At 43.1% G+C, this 11662-nt stretch overlaps 1 protein-coding gene across 1 annotated transcript; it reads left to right on the top strand.

Annotated features, from left to right (window-relative positions):
- Nucleotides 1-4631: 4631 nt before the first annotated feature.
- On the top strand, nt 4632-5645 carry gpr6 (G protein-coupled receptor 6; the record flags this gene model as incomplete). Its single annotated transcript, XM_080790563.1, has 1 exon — nt 4632-5645. One exon carries the CDS (start codon nt 4632-4634, stop codon nt 5643-5645), a length of 1014 nt encoding a protein of 337 aa, XP_080646689.1.
- Between the last annotated feature and the right edge of the window lie 6017 nt (nt 5646-11662).

Raw genomic sequence — 11662 nt, 5'->3', positions numbered from 1 at the left:
AGAGATTGTGAGCAATGAAGAAAGGAGCAGGGAGAAATATTCAGAAGTGAGGCTGGCTCACATAATGGCTCACAGCATGAGATAGACGAGTTCAAGAAAAAAGCTTTTAGCTGTTACCTAGAGCCTAATTTATGCTTTGGCAAAAGAACAAAGCGTAAATTAGCCCCAGGCAGTTATCAGGTCAAGAGGATGACTAACAGAAGATGCTTAGAAATGGAAAATGTTTAACTGTTCGCTTTCATATTTACGATCTTAACTAGAGAAAATTACAAAGTGCAAGATAAAAGCCATATATTTGTTAACAAATGACAACATATACAGTATGTTATGGTCATTGGTCACATAAATAGACGGCAAGACTGCAAAAAAAAAGTATACCAGTTAAATATCAAACGTACGTGTAGCATCTCTCTAAAACCATGCTGTAAATAACATTCTTATGTCTACAGTATGTACTGTACATAACATACATGGCATGGTACCCAACGTAAATCTGCATAGTATGACCTACATTACAGTATGTACTATGTAACTAAATGGGCAAGTAGTGAGACAAGAAAGGAGTGAGTCAACAGTCCTGACTGGAGTCACTCCACAGTGTGGGAGTCATGAGGGGGCAGAGTTCATTTCACTTGGCGTGTTGTCCAGGGTTTGTGGGGAAGGGACAGGCAGGTGTTGGCATGTGAGTCTGTGTACAGCTTCCTCTGTATTTTAGTAGGTCAAGATTGTGTGAGTGTTAAACAATGATCCCAGGTGTTACAGAGCCATTATTGCCCCCATTTTCTAGCTCTCTTCTACACAGACTACTCACCTACTTGACTCAGCCATGTCATTGTCCTTGCGATACGTCCCTATCCCTCTCATGCTTTCGCTCTCTCCACCTGTCTGTCAAACCCCTAAATCCTTTGTCCATTTTGCTCCTCCATAGTTCCAGTCTGCTTTTGCCAACATAGTCTTGTTAATGATTCTGATTGAAGATTGAAGGGTGTGTCATGGGTATACCTATTGGCTCAGCCAGTTGGACAGACCATATCTGAGCACAGGAACCCAGGTTCGAATCAGAGTTCGGTCTTCTTGCATGTCTCTCCTCACACTGTGTCTTAGCTCTCGCTACACTGACCGGAATGGAGCATAAATCCATAAAATATGTACGGTATATGTGTGTGGGCTCTTCTCTCACAATTAGTATGTTTGTACACCAAGGAAGGTGAGTTGTGATGCACACGATTGCTACATTGCTTCTGAGAAAGATTGACGTGGCCGTGACCGTCTCATTACAGTCATTTATTTTTGCTCTCTGAAGCGCCAGTGTTTTGAATGAAGAAAAATATACAAATTGATAAGAACATCTTTATTTAGACCAGGATCAAATGGTAGCTGTCAAAGCTGTGGCTCCAACTGTTGTGTACTGTATGTGGGTAGAGTTGACAGCAGGCTGTGAAGTGCGAATGCAGTACAAATCTGCTTGGTTTGGTTCATTCAGTCAGATAGCATAACTGGACCTTGTAACTGGTTGAGCATGCAGTGAGTACTATAGTCTCCAGCGTGTGCCTGCATGCTGGCCCTTTACAGTAGGTTCTGAATTAAGTTCATCTCTATCTCTACAACGATGTACTCTGTCCTCTCCTTGAGTACCTTTTTCAGTACCCACTGTTGTCTGGAAACCAACACTTATTGTGATATGACCATGCTGCCATGAATTTCTGCCTCTTTTGTTTCACTCAAACACAGCATGCAATCTGTCTACAGTGGATTCTGTAATGCCTGTTAATTTTTATTGATTACATTACATTCTCTGCCTCTGAAGTTCTCTCTGGCATCATTGTGTCATGCCCTATAACCATGCAGGTCAGCTGGATGGTGCTGGCCTCATTAACCCCGTCGCTTAAAGGGCCACTTCACCCCTTTTGCCACCACATCTTATTTTAATGATGTTTAGGACAAAATAAACATGGGGTTTTTATGTGCGCAATATGTGTTTTTAGATATTTTAGTCATGATGCCATGTTCATGACCATTTGTAATGAAAATGTGGTCTCACTTCCTTCCAGGACTAGAAGTCACACTTCCATGCAGCCTCCCCCTTCTCCACAAGGAGGGGACATGCACTAAAGCATTACCCTATAGTCAAACACACAGACTTCATTGTCTCCACCAGGCCGAAGGCATGGGGAGAGAGTATGTTATGCACTCCGTCCGTGTGTGTGTGTGTGTCCGTCTGTTACCAGCTAATCTCCGGCACCGTTAACCCGGTCGATGCCACATTTTGCACACACAAGTCATGTGTTCAAGAGGGATCTGTCCGATATTATAATTCATCCGAATTGGTGCAGGTTCAATCCGTTTTTAACAAAAAGCCTCAAATCATGAACACAGCGTGCAATCTTACGTGAAATCTTTCACACACTTTCCTACTATAGGCTGAGGAATATATCCCACCCTTTTCACATTGGCCTGCATGTTATAGCACCAAAATGGCACCTTTTTCACATTGGCCTATTATAGCGCCACCAGGAGGCCACAACCTGACCTGCCCTGGTGGAGACCTGTGCCCCAAGGGGAACTTTATCTAGTTATTTTTCTGGCCAAATTGTGCTACTGTTATCTACTACAAATACTATTAACATTCAGTTACTGCAGTTTCTTCCAGCTGTGAAAAATCCCTTTAAGACTCACATGAGATTTGGTACGTGCATGATTATCGCAGGAAACTATCCATACAGTCTTGACACATTGCACATATAATAATACTGTTAGGATCTCATACGTTGGCAGCAAGGAGTCGTAATAATTTAACTATTCATTTGATGAGGCTGAATTTACCTTGAGATCACCTCTCCTGTGTTTATTTCCATTGTGTTGATATTGTGTTTAAAACCCATAAGGACCATTAAGATCATCAAGTCTAAGGTCCTTAATATCCTTGTCACTGTAAATTGCCAGTACAGTTAGTGTGTACCCTGTAGGTATTACATGATGTTTGTACCCATGCAGGGGAACATTAAGCTAGCTTATTGAATGGAAATAACTTGGCATCTGCTGACTTTGTGCATGCTTCTGAGATACCATAGCTTGTGAATGGCATGCAGAGCAGTACTAACCGACAGATCAATCCAAACTGAACCAGTTCAGTTTATGCAGGCCAGGAGAGAATATGCGTGTGTGTGTGTGTGTGTGTGTGTGTGTGTACACACACACACACACACACACAGGACTGATATTTGTACAGGCTTTGTGTAAGACAGCCTGCAGCTATAGCTTTAGACTCAAGCTGTCCTTGACATACAAAAAAAACATTCTTTCTCTCACTCTGGTGCACACACTCATGTTGGCCCTCTCTCTTTCAGTCTTTCACAATGCGTATAACTAGAAGGCCATTGCTTTAGACCGAATCTATAGTTTGGAGTGTCAAGGTGATCTGTATACAGGTCAGGAGCAACACAAATGCATGTTCTAGCCGTATAGCGACATCCATCTTCATTCAGTGTACATAAAGCATAAATCGGAGGACTCATTTATTTTCTTTAAAATCACTATTCTTGATACTATATATTTATTTTGCTGACTATAAGACTAAATATTGTTTTATATTAAGACTAAACAATTTCATATGATAAGACTAAAACTAAATGGTGTGTTATTCAAAAGACTAAATCAGACTTTTTGGTCAAAATTAACACTGGATCAAGGTCATGTAGCCTACTTATTTCTTAATGTTTCATATTACAACTATGTCTGTATTTGCACAATCAAATCAGATGTGTATTTGACTAAAGACTATAAGAGACGACAAATTTCTACTAAACAATTTCAGATAACTAAAATGAGTGTGTTAATCGAAAGACTATTAGACTAAATCAGAATTTTCTGTCAAAATGAACACTGATGTGAAGCTGCATGTCATGGCAATAAAGTCTTCTGATTCTGATTCATTGAGGGGTTAAGAAGCCCTCCATGCCTGACATGTTTCATCCCAGCATGTGAACAACGGGCATCTCTCTCTCTCTCTCTCTCTCTCTCTCTCTCTCTCTCTCTCTCTCTCTCTCTGTGACGTCGCGTGTGGATTTATAAACTCCACTCGTCTCCCGTGCGCCTTAACCATACTCCAGTCCTCTCCATCGTCACCCCAGCCCATCTCCTCCTCCCCAGACTCCTCGTCAGCCGATGCTTGTCGTCGTCCCCTACCCTGGGTGTGCAGCCCATGCGTGGGGGAACAGAACAGAATCGTGGGGTTAACTTGAGAGGTTTCGTGTGAGAGGGACGGCTCCAATTTCACTGCAATCTCCGTTTGTAGCGACGGCGGAGGTATGTAGTAGGCTAATTGATTTTCCCCCCCATATATTGTGAATATTATTATAACAGCACACACTTAGCAGATTCAGGGAATAGTTTAATTATATTGGCTACGGAACTGGGAGATTCTGTAGTCAAAGTTAGGCTACACCGCTACAGTGCTGGAAAGTTTCAGCACCATGGACAGCGCTCGCGACTGTGCAGACAGTGATTCTAGTAGATGTCACTTATATATTGACACATTGTTTGTGGAGTAGCTTGCCTGCATAGAATAGGCTGCAATTAATAGCCTAAACTCATATATTTTTTAATCTTTATAAAGGAAGGACATTGCGAAGATGAACGAGACATTGGTAGTGAATGACTCTTCTGCAGCCGCGGTGGCCGGAGCGGCGGATCTCCTCCCCTGGATGGAGACCGACTACCCGGAGCGCAACGGCAGCCTGGCGTTCTCCACCGCGCCGCTGGAGTTCCCCATCAACCCGTGGGACATCATGCTCTGCATGTCGGGCACGGTCATCGCCTGCGAGAACGCCATAGTGGTGGCCATCATCTTCTACACGCCGAGCCTGAGGACTCCCATGTTCGTGCTGATCGGCAGCCTGGCCACGGCGGACCTGCTGGCCGGCATTGGACTAATCCTCAACTTCGTGTTCCAGTACATGATCTCCTCGGAGACCATCAGCCTGGTCACCGTGGGCTTCCTGGTGGCCTCGTTCACGGCGTCCATCAGCAGCCTGCTGGCCATCACCGTGGACCGCTACTTCTCCCTCTACAACGCCCTGACGTACTTCTCCGAGAAGACCCTGCAGTGGGTGCACGTGATGCTGACGGGCACGTGGGGGGTGTCGCTGTGCCTGGGCCTGCTGCCCGTGCTCGGCTGGAACTGCCTGGACGAGCCGGCCGCGTGCAGCATCGTGCGCCCGCTGACGCGCAGCAACGTGACCGTGCTGGCCGTCTCCTTCTTCGTCATCTTCGCGCTCATGCTCACCATGTACTTTAAAATCTGCAAGATCGTGTGTCGCCACGCGCACCAGATCGCGCTCCAGCAGCACTTCTTCAGCACCTCGCACTACGTGGCCACCAAGAAGGGGGTGTCCACGCTGGCCATCATCCTGGGGACGTTCGGCGCCAGCTGGCTGCCCTTCGCCATCTACTGCCTGGTGGGCGAGAGGCACTACCCGTCCGTGTACACGTACGCGACCCTGCTGCCGGCCACCTACAACTCCATGATCAACCCCATCATCTACGCCTACCGCAACGCCGAGATTCAGCGCTCACTCTACGTGCTTTTCTGCGGCTGTTTTCAGGCCAAGGGGTCCTACCGCTCCAGGTCACCTAGCGACGTTTGAGAGAGAGAGAGAGAGAGAGAGAGAGAGAGAGAGAGAGAGAGAGAGAGAGACTTGACAGCGAATGCTTTACCAACACTTGGATGTTGTGTGACGCAAAAAATGTATAAGAATCTCACGCATATCTGCACTTTATCGTGTCTCAACAAATTTTAAGATGCGTTTTCAAATGCTGTGAACAACTTTGTTTAAAAAAAAAAAGTGAAAAAACTGCGAATGTATTGGAAGACAAGTCAATTTGCACTTTATTCAATGTCTTTGAAATGCCAAAGCAGTATTGCATAGGCTTAATTGTTACGTGTTAAAAGTTTGTATTTGTCAGTATACTGTGGATCTTTTTCTATTTTGTATTATATTGTCTATGTCTGATGTACATTTTCTACAGGAGGAATAAAATGATTTAAAACAGTATCAAGCCTCACGATGTGTCTAACTGGCACGTACGTAACGCACGTTTATTTGAAAAAGATCGCACTATAGCCCTCTTGGGTCTATACACACTTTTTGGGGGTTTTGTGTACACAGTATATATAGCCTACTGCGACTGTTTGAAGAGACAGACCAGACAATAAGTATTGCAAGCTTGCATGGTTAGAGTGTATAGGGAAAGGCTATACTGTCCGGCGTGTTCAAATTCAATCCCTGGCCGCCTGGCCGGGTCATACCAAAGACTCAACACGGGCTCCGGCGCGTCAGCGTCGCGTCTCCGTCACTCACCATCATGGGAATGTTCCCTTTTTAATCAATGAAGGGTGGCTCCACTGCATTTAACGCATTGCGTGACTGCATTAAAATCGCCCCGGTTCGTGTTTTGACGCACGCGACGGAGACGCAACGCGCCCGGTGGAGCCCCGCCGTTAAAATGCTTGACACTCAGCGTCAAGGGTTGGATTGGGGGTCATGGCGTCATGTCCAGCCAGGGGTGTACTTTATACATCAAGGCTGCTATAGAAACAGGAGATAGGCTCCTGCCCTAACGCACCTCATGGCTCGGCAAGGCTACTTATACTTACTGTTTGCATAGCGTGTGTGTGCGTGACACTGCGTGTGTGAGAGACATTGTGTAAATAAAGGCAAGAAAAAATATAGCCTATATATCCATTTATATAAAAAATATTGTTAAGTAAACGCTATTCATTTTGAGTAAATTCATTTGATTATATAAGGTAAAAGTCTATAGACAAAGATTTTCAAACCTTTTCGAAAAGTGGATATCCAATCCACGGCTTGGGCGAGCCGTCTTCACTTTTCGAAAAGCGTATATCTCGCCCCAAAGCACGGATATCTCGCCCCATGTTTATTTCATGTTTATTTTACCTTATTTCTCATATTAGAACATTTAGAATCAATGTTGTTTGTCAAAGGAGAACATTTAGAACCAGTTTTGTTATTGTTGGTCAAATGAAAAGTATAGTTAATGAATGGCTCACCCCCCTCCATTGTTCTGGAAATTCCATTCTGGAAAGGTGTTCGATTCCTCCATTACTGAAATTAATTGTTAGTTGTCTATTGGTGTAGCCTACTATTCTATGTCTGCCTAAAAGTACAGTACTGTTAGAGTTAAAGATTTAGCTGGGGACATAAAATATGTATATATATATTTGGAAGATGATAACAGCGCCCTCACTGCACACGGGTGTGATTTTTTTAATATAAAAAGGCCTGAATTGACTTTCAATTGTATGTTTTGTAATAATCTAAATCATGGCTATAGAGCAGGCTATTTAACTAAAACATGGAAATATAAGCCAATTGAAGTAGCCTATAGGCAATTAAAGTGCCTCAAAATGGTATAGTACAGTAGAGTACTTGAGTATAGACTATAGAGTATTATATGTCCGCCTACTTTATTACTTTCCACCCCTGGCTATAGCCTACATGTTACGACTTTTTATGAGTGCAGGAAATGAGCTGTCCAGTTTTCATTTACGATGGCATTAGTATAAATCTACACTTTAGGCACCTCAGTAGCCTTGGAAACCTTCTGATTAACTTTCTTTAACCTATGCACCGCCTACCGGCTGCAACACGTGTTCAACACTATAGGAATAACACCCAAAATCGCGTGTGAGAGAGCAGGCGAGCGCTGAATCACAGCGCGCGTGCGTGCTTTGGCCTAGTATAGCCAGCATCATAGCATGTTAGAGTGTTTTAGAGGCTGTCTGGCACGATGGGCGCGCGTCAGGGAGTTTTATCTGCGGGCATGTTTAAACAGGCATCCATTCCTGGTGCAGGGCCATGGGGTCTGCATGGCATCCGACAAGCGGGTTTATTCCTTGTTTACATGTTTATAGGCTACATTGCAGGGGGTTCACAAACTGTGGTGCGTGCACCCCTTGTGGTGCGCTATACAACAATACATTGCCAAGTTGCAGTGTCCATCTTGTTATAATCTCTTTAGCGGCCAGAATCCCCATTCATGCATGTCTCGACTCAACACATTTGTCTTTCTGATAACAAAATGCGTTCTTTCTTGTAAACAGTGGTGGAAAAGGTATACTCACATCATTTACTTAAGTAAAAGTATCAATACTGCAATATAGAAATGCTCTGTTTCAAGTAAGTCTGGAATATAAAATGTAGGCTACTTGAGTACAAAAGTATTGGTATCAATGAATGTACCAAAATAAAAGTATAGGCCTACTCATTGTGCAGAATCTGTAGCAATCTGAAGCTATTGAATGTATAACCCACAGAATCACAGATGCTGCAGCCAGAGTATATGCACTATAGATATGCACGCATGTGTAATGCTGTCCATGGTGCTGAAACCATTACAAGCACAACATCAGAACCATGGATAGCGCACTTCTCCTTTTTAACATAATAGTCTTATACCATATGTATTACAGTGTATTGTATAATAAATTCGTTGCTGTCCGGAGGAAACCTCATAACTCTCAAATCAGTGCTATCGAATACCCTTTACGTCAGTGTGTCGTTTCGAAAATATTGAACTAATTAGTCTGGCAGCTGACAGGCTTCTTTTGTTTAAAGTGGGAAATGTGGTATAGGCCTATATAGTCTTTTTTATTTGCCTAAAATATTGTCTATATACATACATTCATGAATCCACTTGCTGACCGGCTGTCACTATTAGGCAATTATTTTTATATGGGTTTCTTGTGACCCTACCAGGGATACTCAAATAGATTTACCTGTGGGCCACATTACAAAAATGGCAAGGGGCCAGGGGCCAGTAGATAAAATTACGACATTAATGATACTTGATAACTTCTCTCTTTCAATTGCTTTATTTGTTTTAAAACTGGAGTATGGTTAAGGCAAAATGTATCAAAGTACAATGTGCATGCACACAATATGTAAATAAATAAATGTGTTATATTTTCTTGCATAAACACAAAGAGCTGTTTCCATAACTGCACAAATTATTGCACATAACATGAGTAGCTGTTATAATAACATAATAACATAACATGAGTAGCTCTTTGCCTGCCTGCCTGCCTGCCTGTCTGTCTGTCCATGAGTAGTTATTTGTCTGTCTGTCAATGAGTAGCTGTCTTACTGTCTGCCTGTCTATGAGTAGCTGTCTGCCTGCCTGTCTATGAGTAGCTGTCTGTCTGCCTGCCTGTCCAATTGTCCATGAGTAGCTGTCTGTCTGCCTGTCTGAGTAGCTGTCTGCCTGCCTGCCTAATTGTCCATGAGTAGCTGTCTGTCTGCCTGTCTATGAGTAGCTGTCTGCCTGCCTAATTGTCCATGAGTAGCTGTCTGTCTGCCTGTCTATGAGTAGCTGTCTGCCTTCCTGCCTGTCCAATTGTCCATGAGTAGCTGTCTGTCTGTCTATGAGTAGCTGTCTGCCTGCCTGCCCAATTGTCTATGAGTAGCTGTCTGTCTGTCTATGAGTAGCTGTCTGCCTTCCTGCCTGTCCAATTGTCCATGAGTAGCTGTCTGTCTGTCTATGAGTAGCTGTCTGCCTTCCTGCCTGTCCAATTGTCCATGAGTAGCTGTCTGCCTGCCTGTCCAATTCTCCATGAGTAGCTGTCTGTCTGCCTGTCTATGAGTAGCTGTCTGACTGCCTGCCTGTCCAATTCTCCATGAGTAGCTGTCTGTCTGTCTGCCTGTCTATGAGTAGCTGTCTGCCTGCCTGCCAGCCAGCAAGTTGGTTAACAGAAAATAAATTGTTATGGCTGAGTAAAATAAAATACAATAAACACAATTTGCCTGAAAATAGATTACCCAGCTATGACCTTTTTCATGAAAAAAAAAGAGTAGTGATATGGCTGACTGAGTAAAATAAAACAATCTACCTGAAAATAGATAGCTATAAGTGAAGAGCAATTTCCGCAATTACCATTTCCGCAATTTCCTCAATTTCCATTTCCGCAATTTCCTCAATTTCCATTTCCGCAATTTCCGCAATTACCATTTCCGCAATTTCCATTTCCACATTTCCGCAATTTCCATTTCCACCATTTCCGCAATTTCCGCAATTACAATTTCCCTTAATAAAAATGTATATTTTTAATTTCGTGAAAAATGAACATTTTGGAGTTATGAGGTTTCCTCCAGACAGCAGAGATATGAGACTTGGTGCGACGGCAGTCACATGTGGATTATGTAGTTCTCGAGTCAAGATACACAGAACATTCCCTTCCCATAATAAATCCATAATCTCTTCACCAGAGAAACGATCAGCACTGTGTTGTGGCCTATAGGCCCTAGAGGACTGATGGAGCTCACCAGGCAGGGGTGCCATCTCCCCTTGAACACATGCTGGGCAAAAGGCCCAAAAGGGAGCTGTTTGAATTATGGAAATGTTGGGCACGGGAGACCTGACCAGCACTGGAGGCAATTACCAAAGTACATGCACTGTGGAATGATTCCCTCATTAATAATGTTAATTATAGTTGTAGCAAGTACTTTCCACATTGCACATTATTATTGAGTTAGCAATTAGGTCGATGGAAAGGGGGCTTCAGTGTTATTCATTGTGCAATTTTTCCCCAAATAGCTAATATCATTCTTTTGCTTTGGTATCCATTGCTGCCCCTGGAAACTTCACCCTCTCTTGATGTGTGCTCTCCCTCTATAATACTTAATGCATGTCTCTGATAACATGTAGTCCACCTTCTCTCTCTCTCTCTCTCTCTCTCTCGCACGCACACACCCCAATAGTAATCTTATTCCAACTTGCAATCTTACTTCAACTTGCATCAATGCATGTTGCACCTCTCTTGCGCCACTGACCATAAAATCATTGTTCATCTGCAACATTTTGACTGTGTGTGTGTGTGTGCAAACGGCTCATGGGACATCTAGTAATCATACCGTGTTCTCAGAACCACAAAGTGTGATGGCAGATGCATGCGACCATAATGACTTTACAAGGCACACTGAGTGCCATTTGAATATGGAACTGCAAGACATGTTCGATGTTCAGCTCTGTACATGCATGGTTAAATGTATAACAGCAAAGTCTCTGAGATTAATCAAACATTTATTCACAGGTAAACAACTATGATGTAGTGTTGGTAGCCTATCCATTTGTCCACAAGCACTCAAACCTGCTGCCATGCAGTGTTAGTTAATTTTGTTAGTTAATTAGTAATTGCACTCTGGATATATGACATGCAAGTGTGTGCTTGTTGTAAATAAGTTTTCACAAATTGTACTATGCGAAGCCAAACTCCTGATGGCATGTGGACTTCACACGTGTGTGTGTGTGTGTGTGTACGTATTCATTTTTACTTGTGTTCATGTAATTATTGCTGTTGTAGTCCATGAGCATAATCAGTGATATTAATAGCTGCTCTTCTCTCCACCCCCATGAGGTGCAGCACAATGGCTTTGTTGACAAGGTTTCTTAAAACATTTAATAGTGTGGGTGTGAACGGTTATGTGAAAAAAGAATGTGTGGGATGGAGGGTAGGCCTATTAAGATTATGTATTATTTGGTTATTCATCTTCATTGCATACATTACGCACGCATACCCACCAATACAAAAAGTCTCAGAACTTGTTAAACTTGAATCTTAGCATTTGCGTGTGAGCGTGTAGCT

Source organism: Protomyctophum bolini (assembly GCF_963924005.1).
Source record: "Protomyctophum bolini genome assembly, chromosome: 19".
Classification (NCBI taxonomy): Eukaryota; Metazoa; Chordata; class Actinopteri; order Myctophiformes; family Myctophidae; genus Protomyctophum; species Protomyctophum bolini.
Note: the sequence above shows the minus strand (reverse complement) of the source record. Positions and strands in the feature narration are given on the sequence as shown.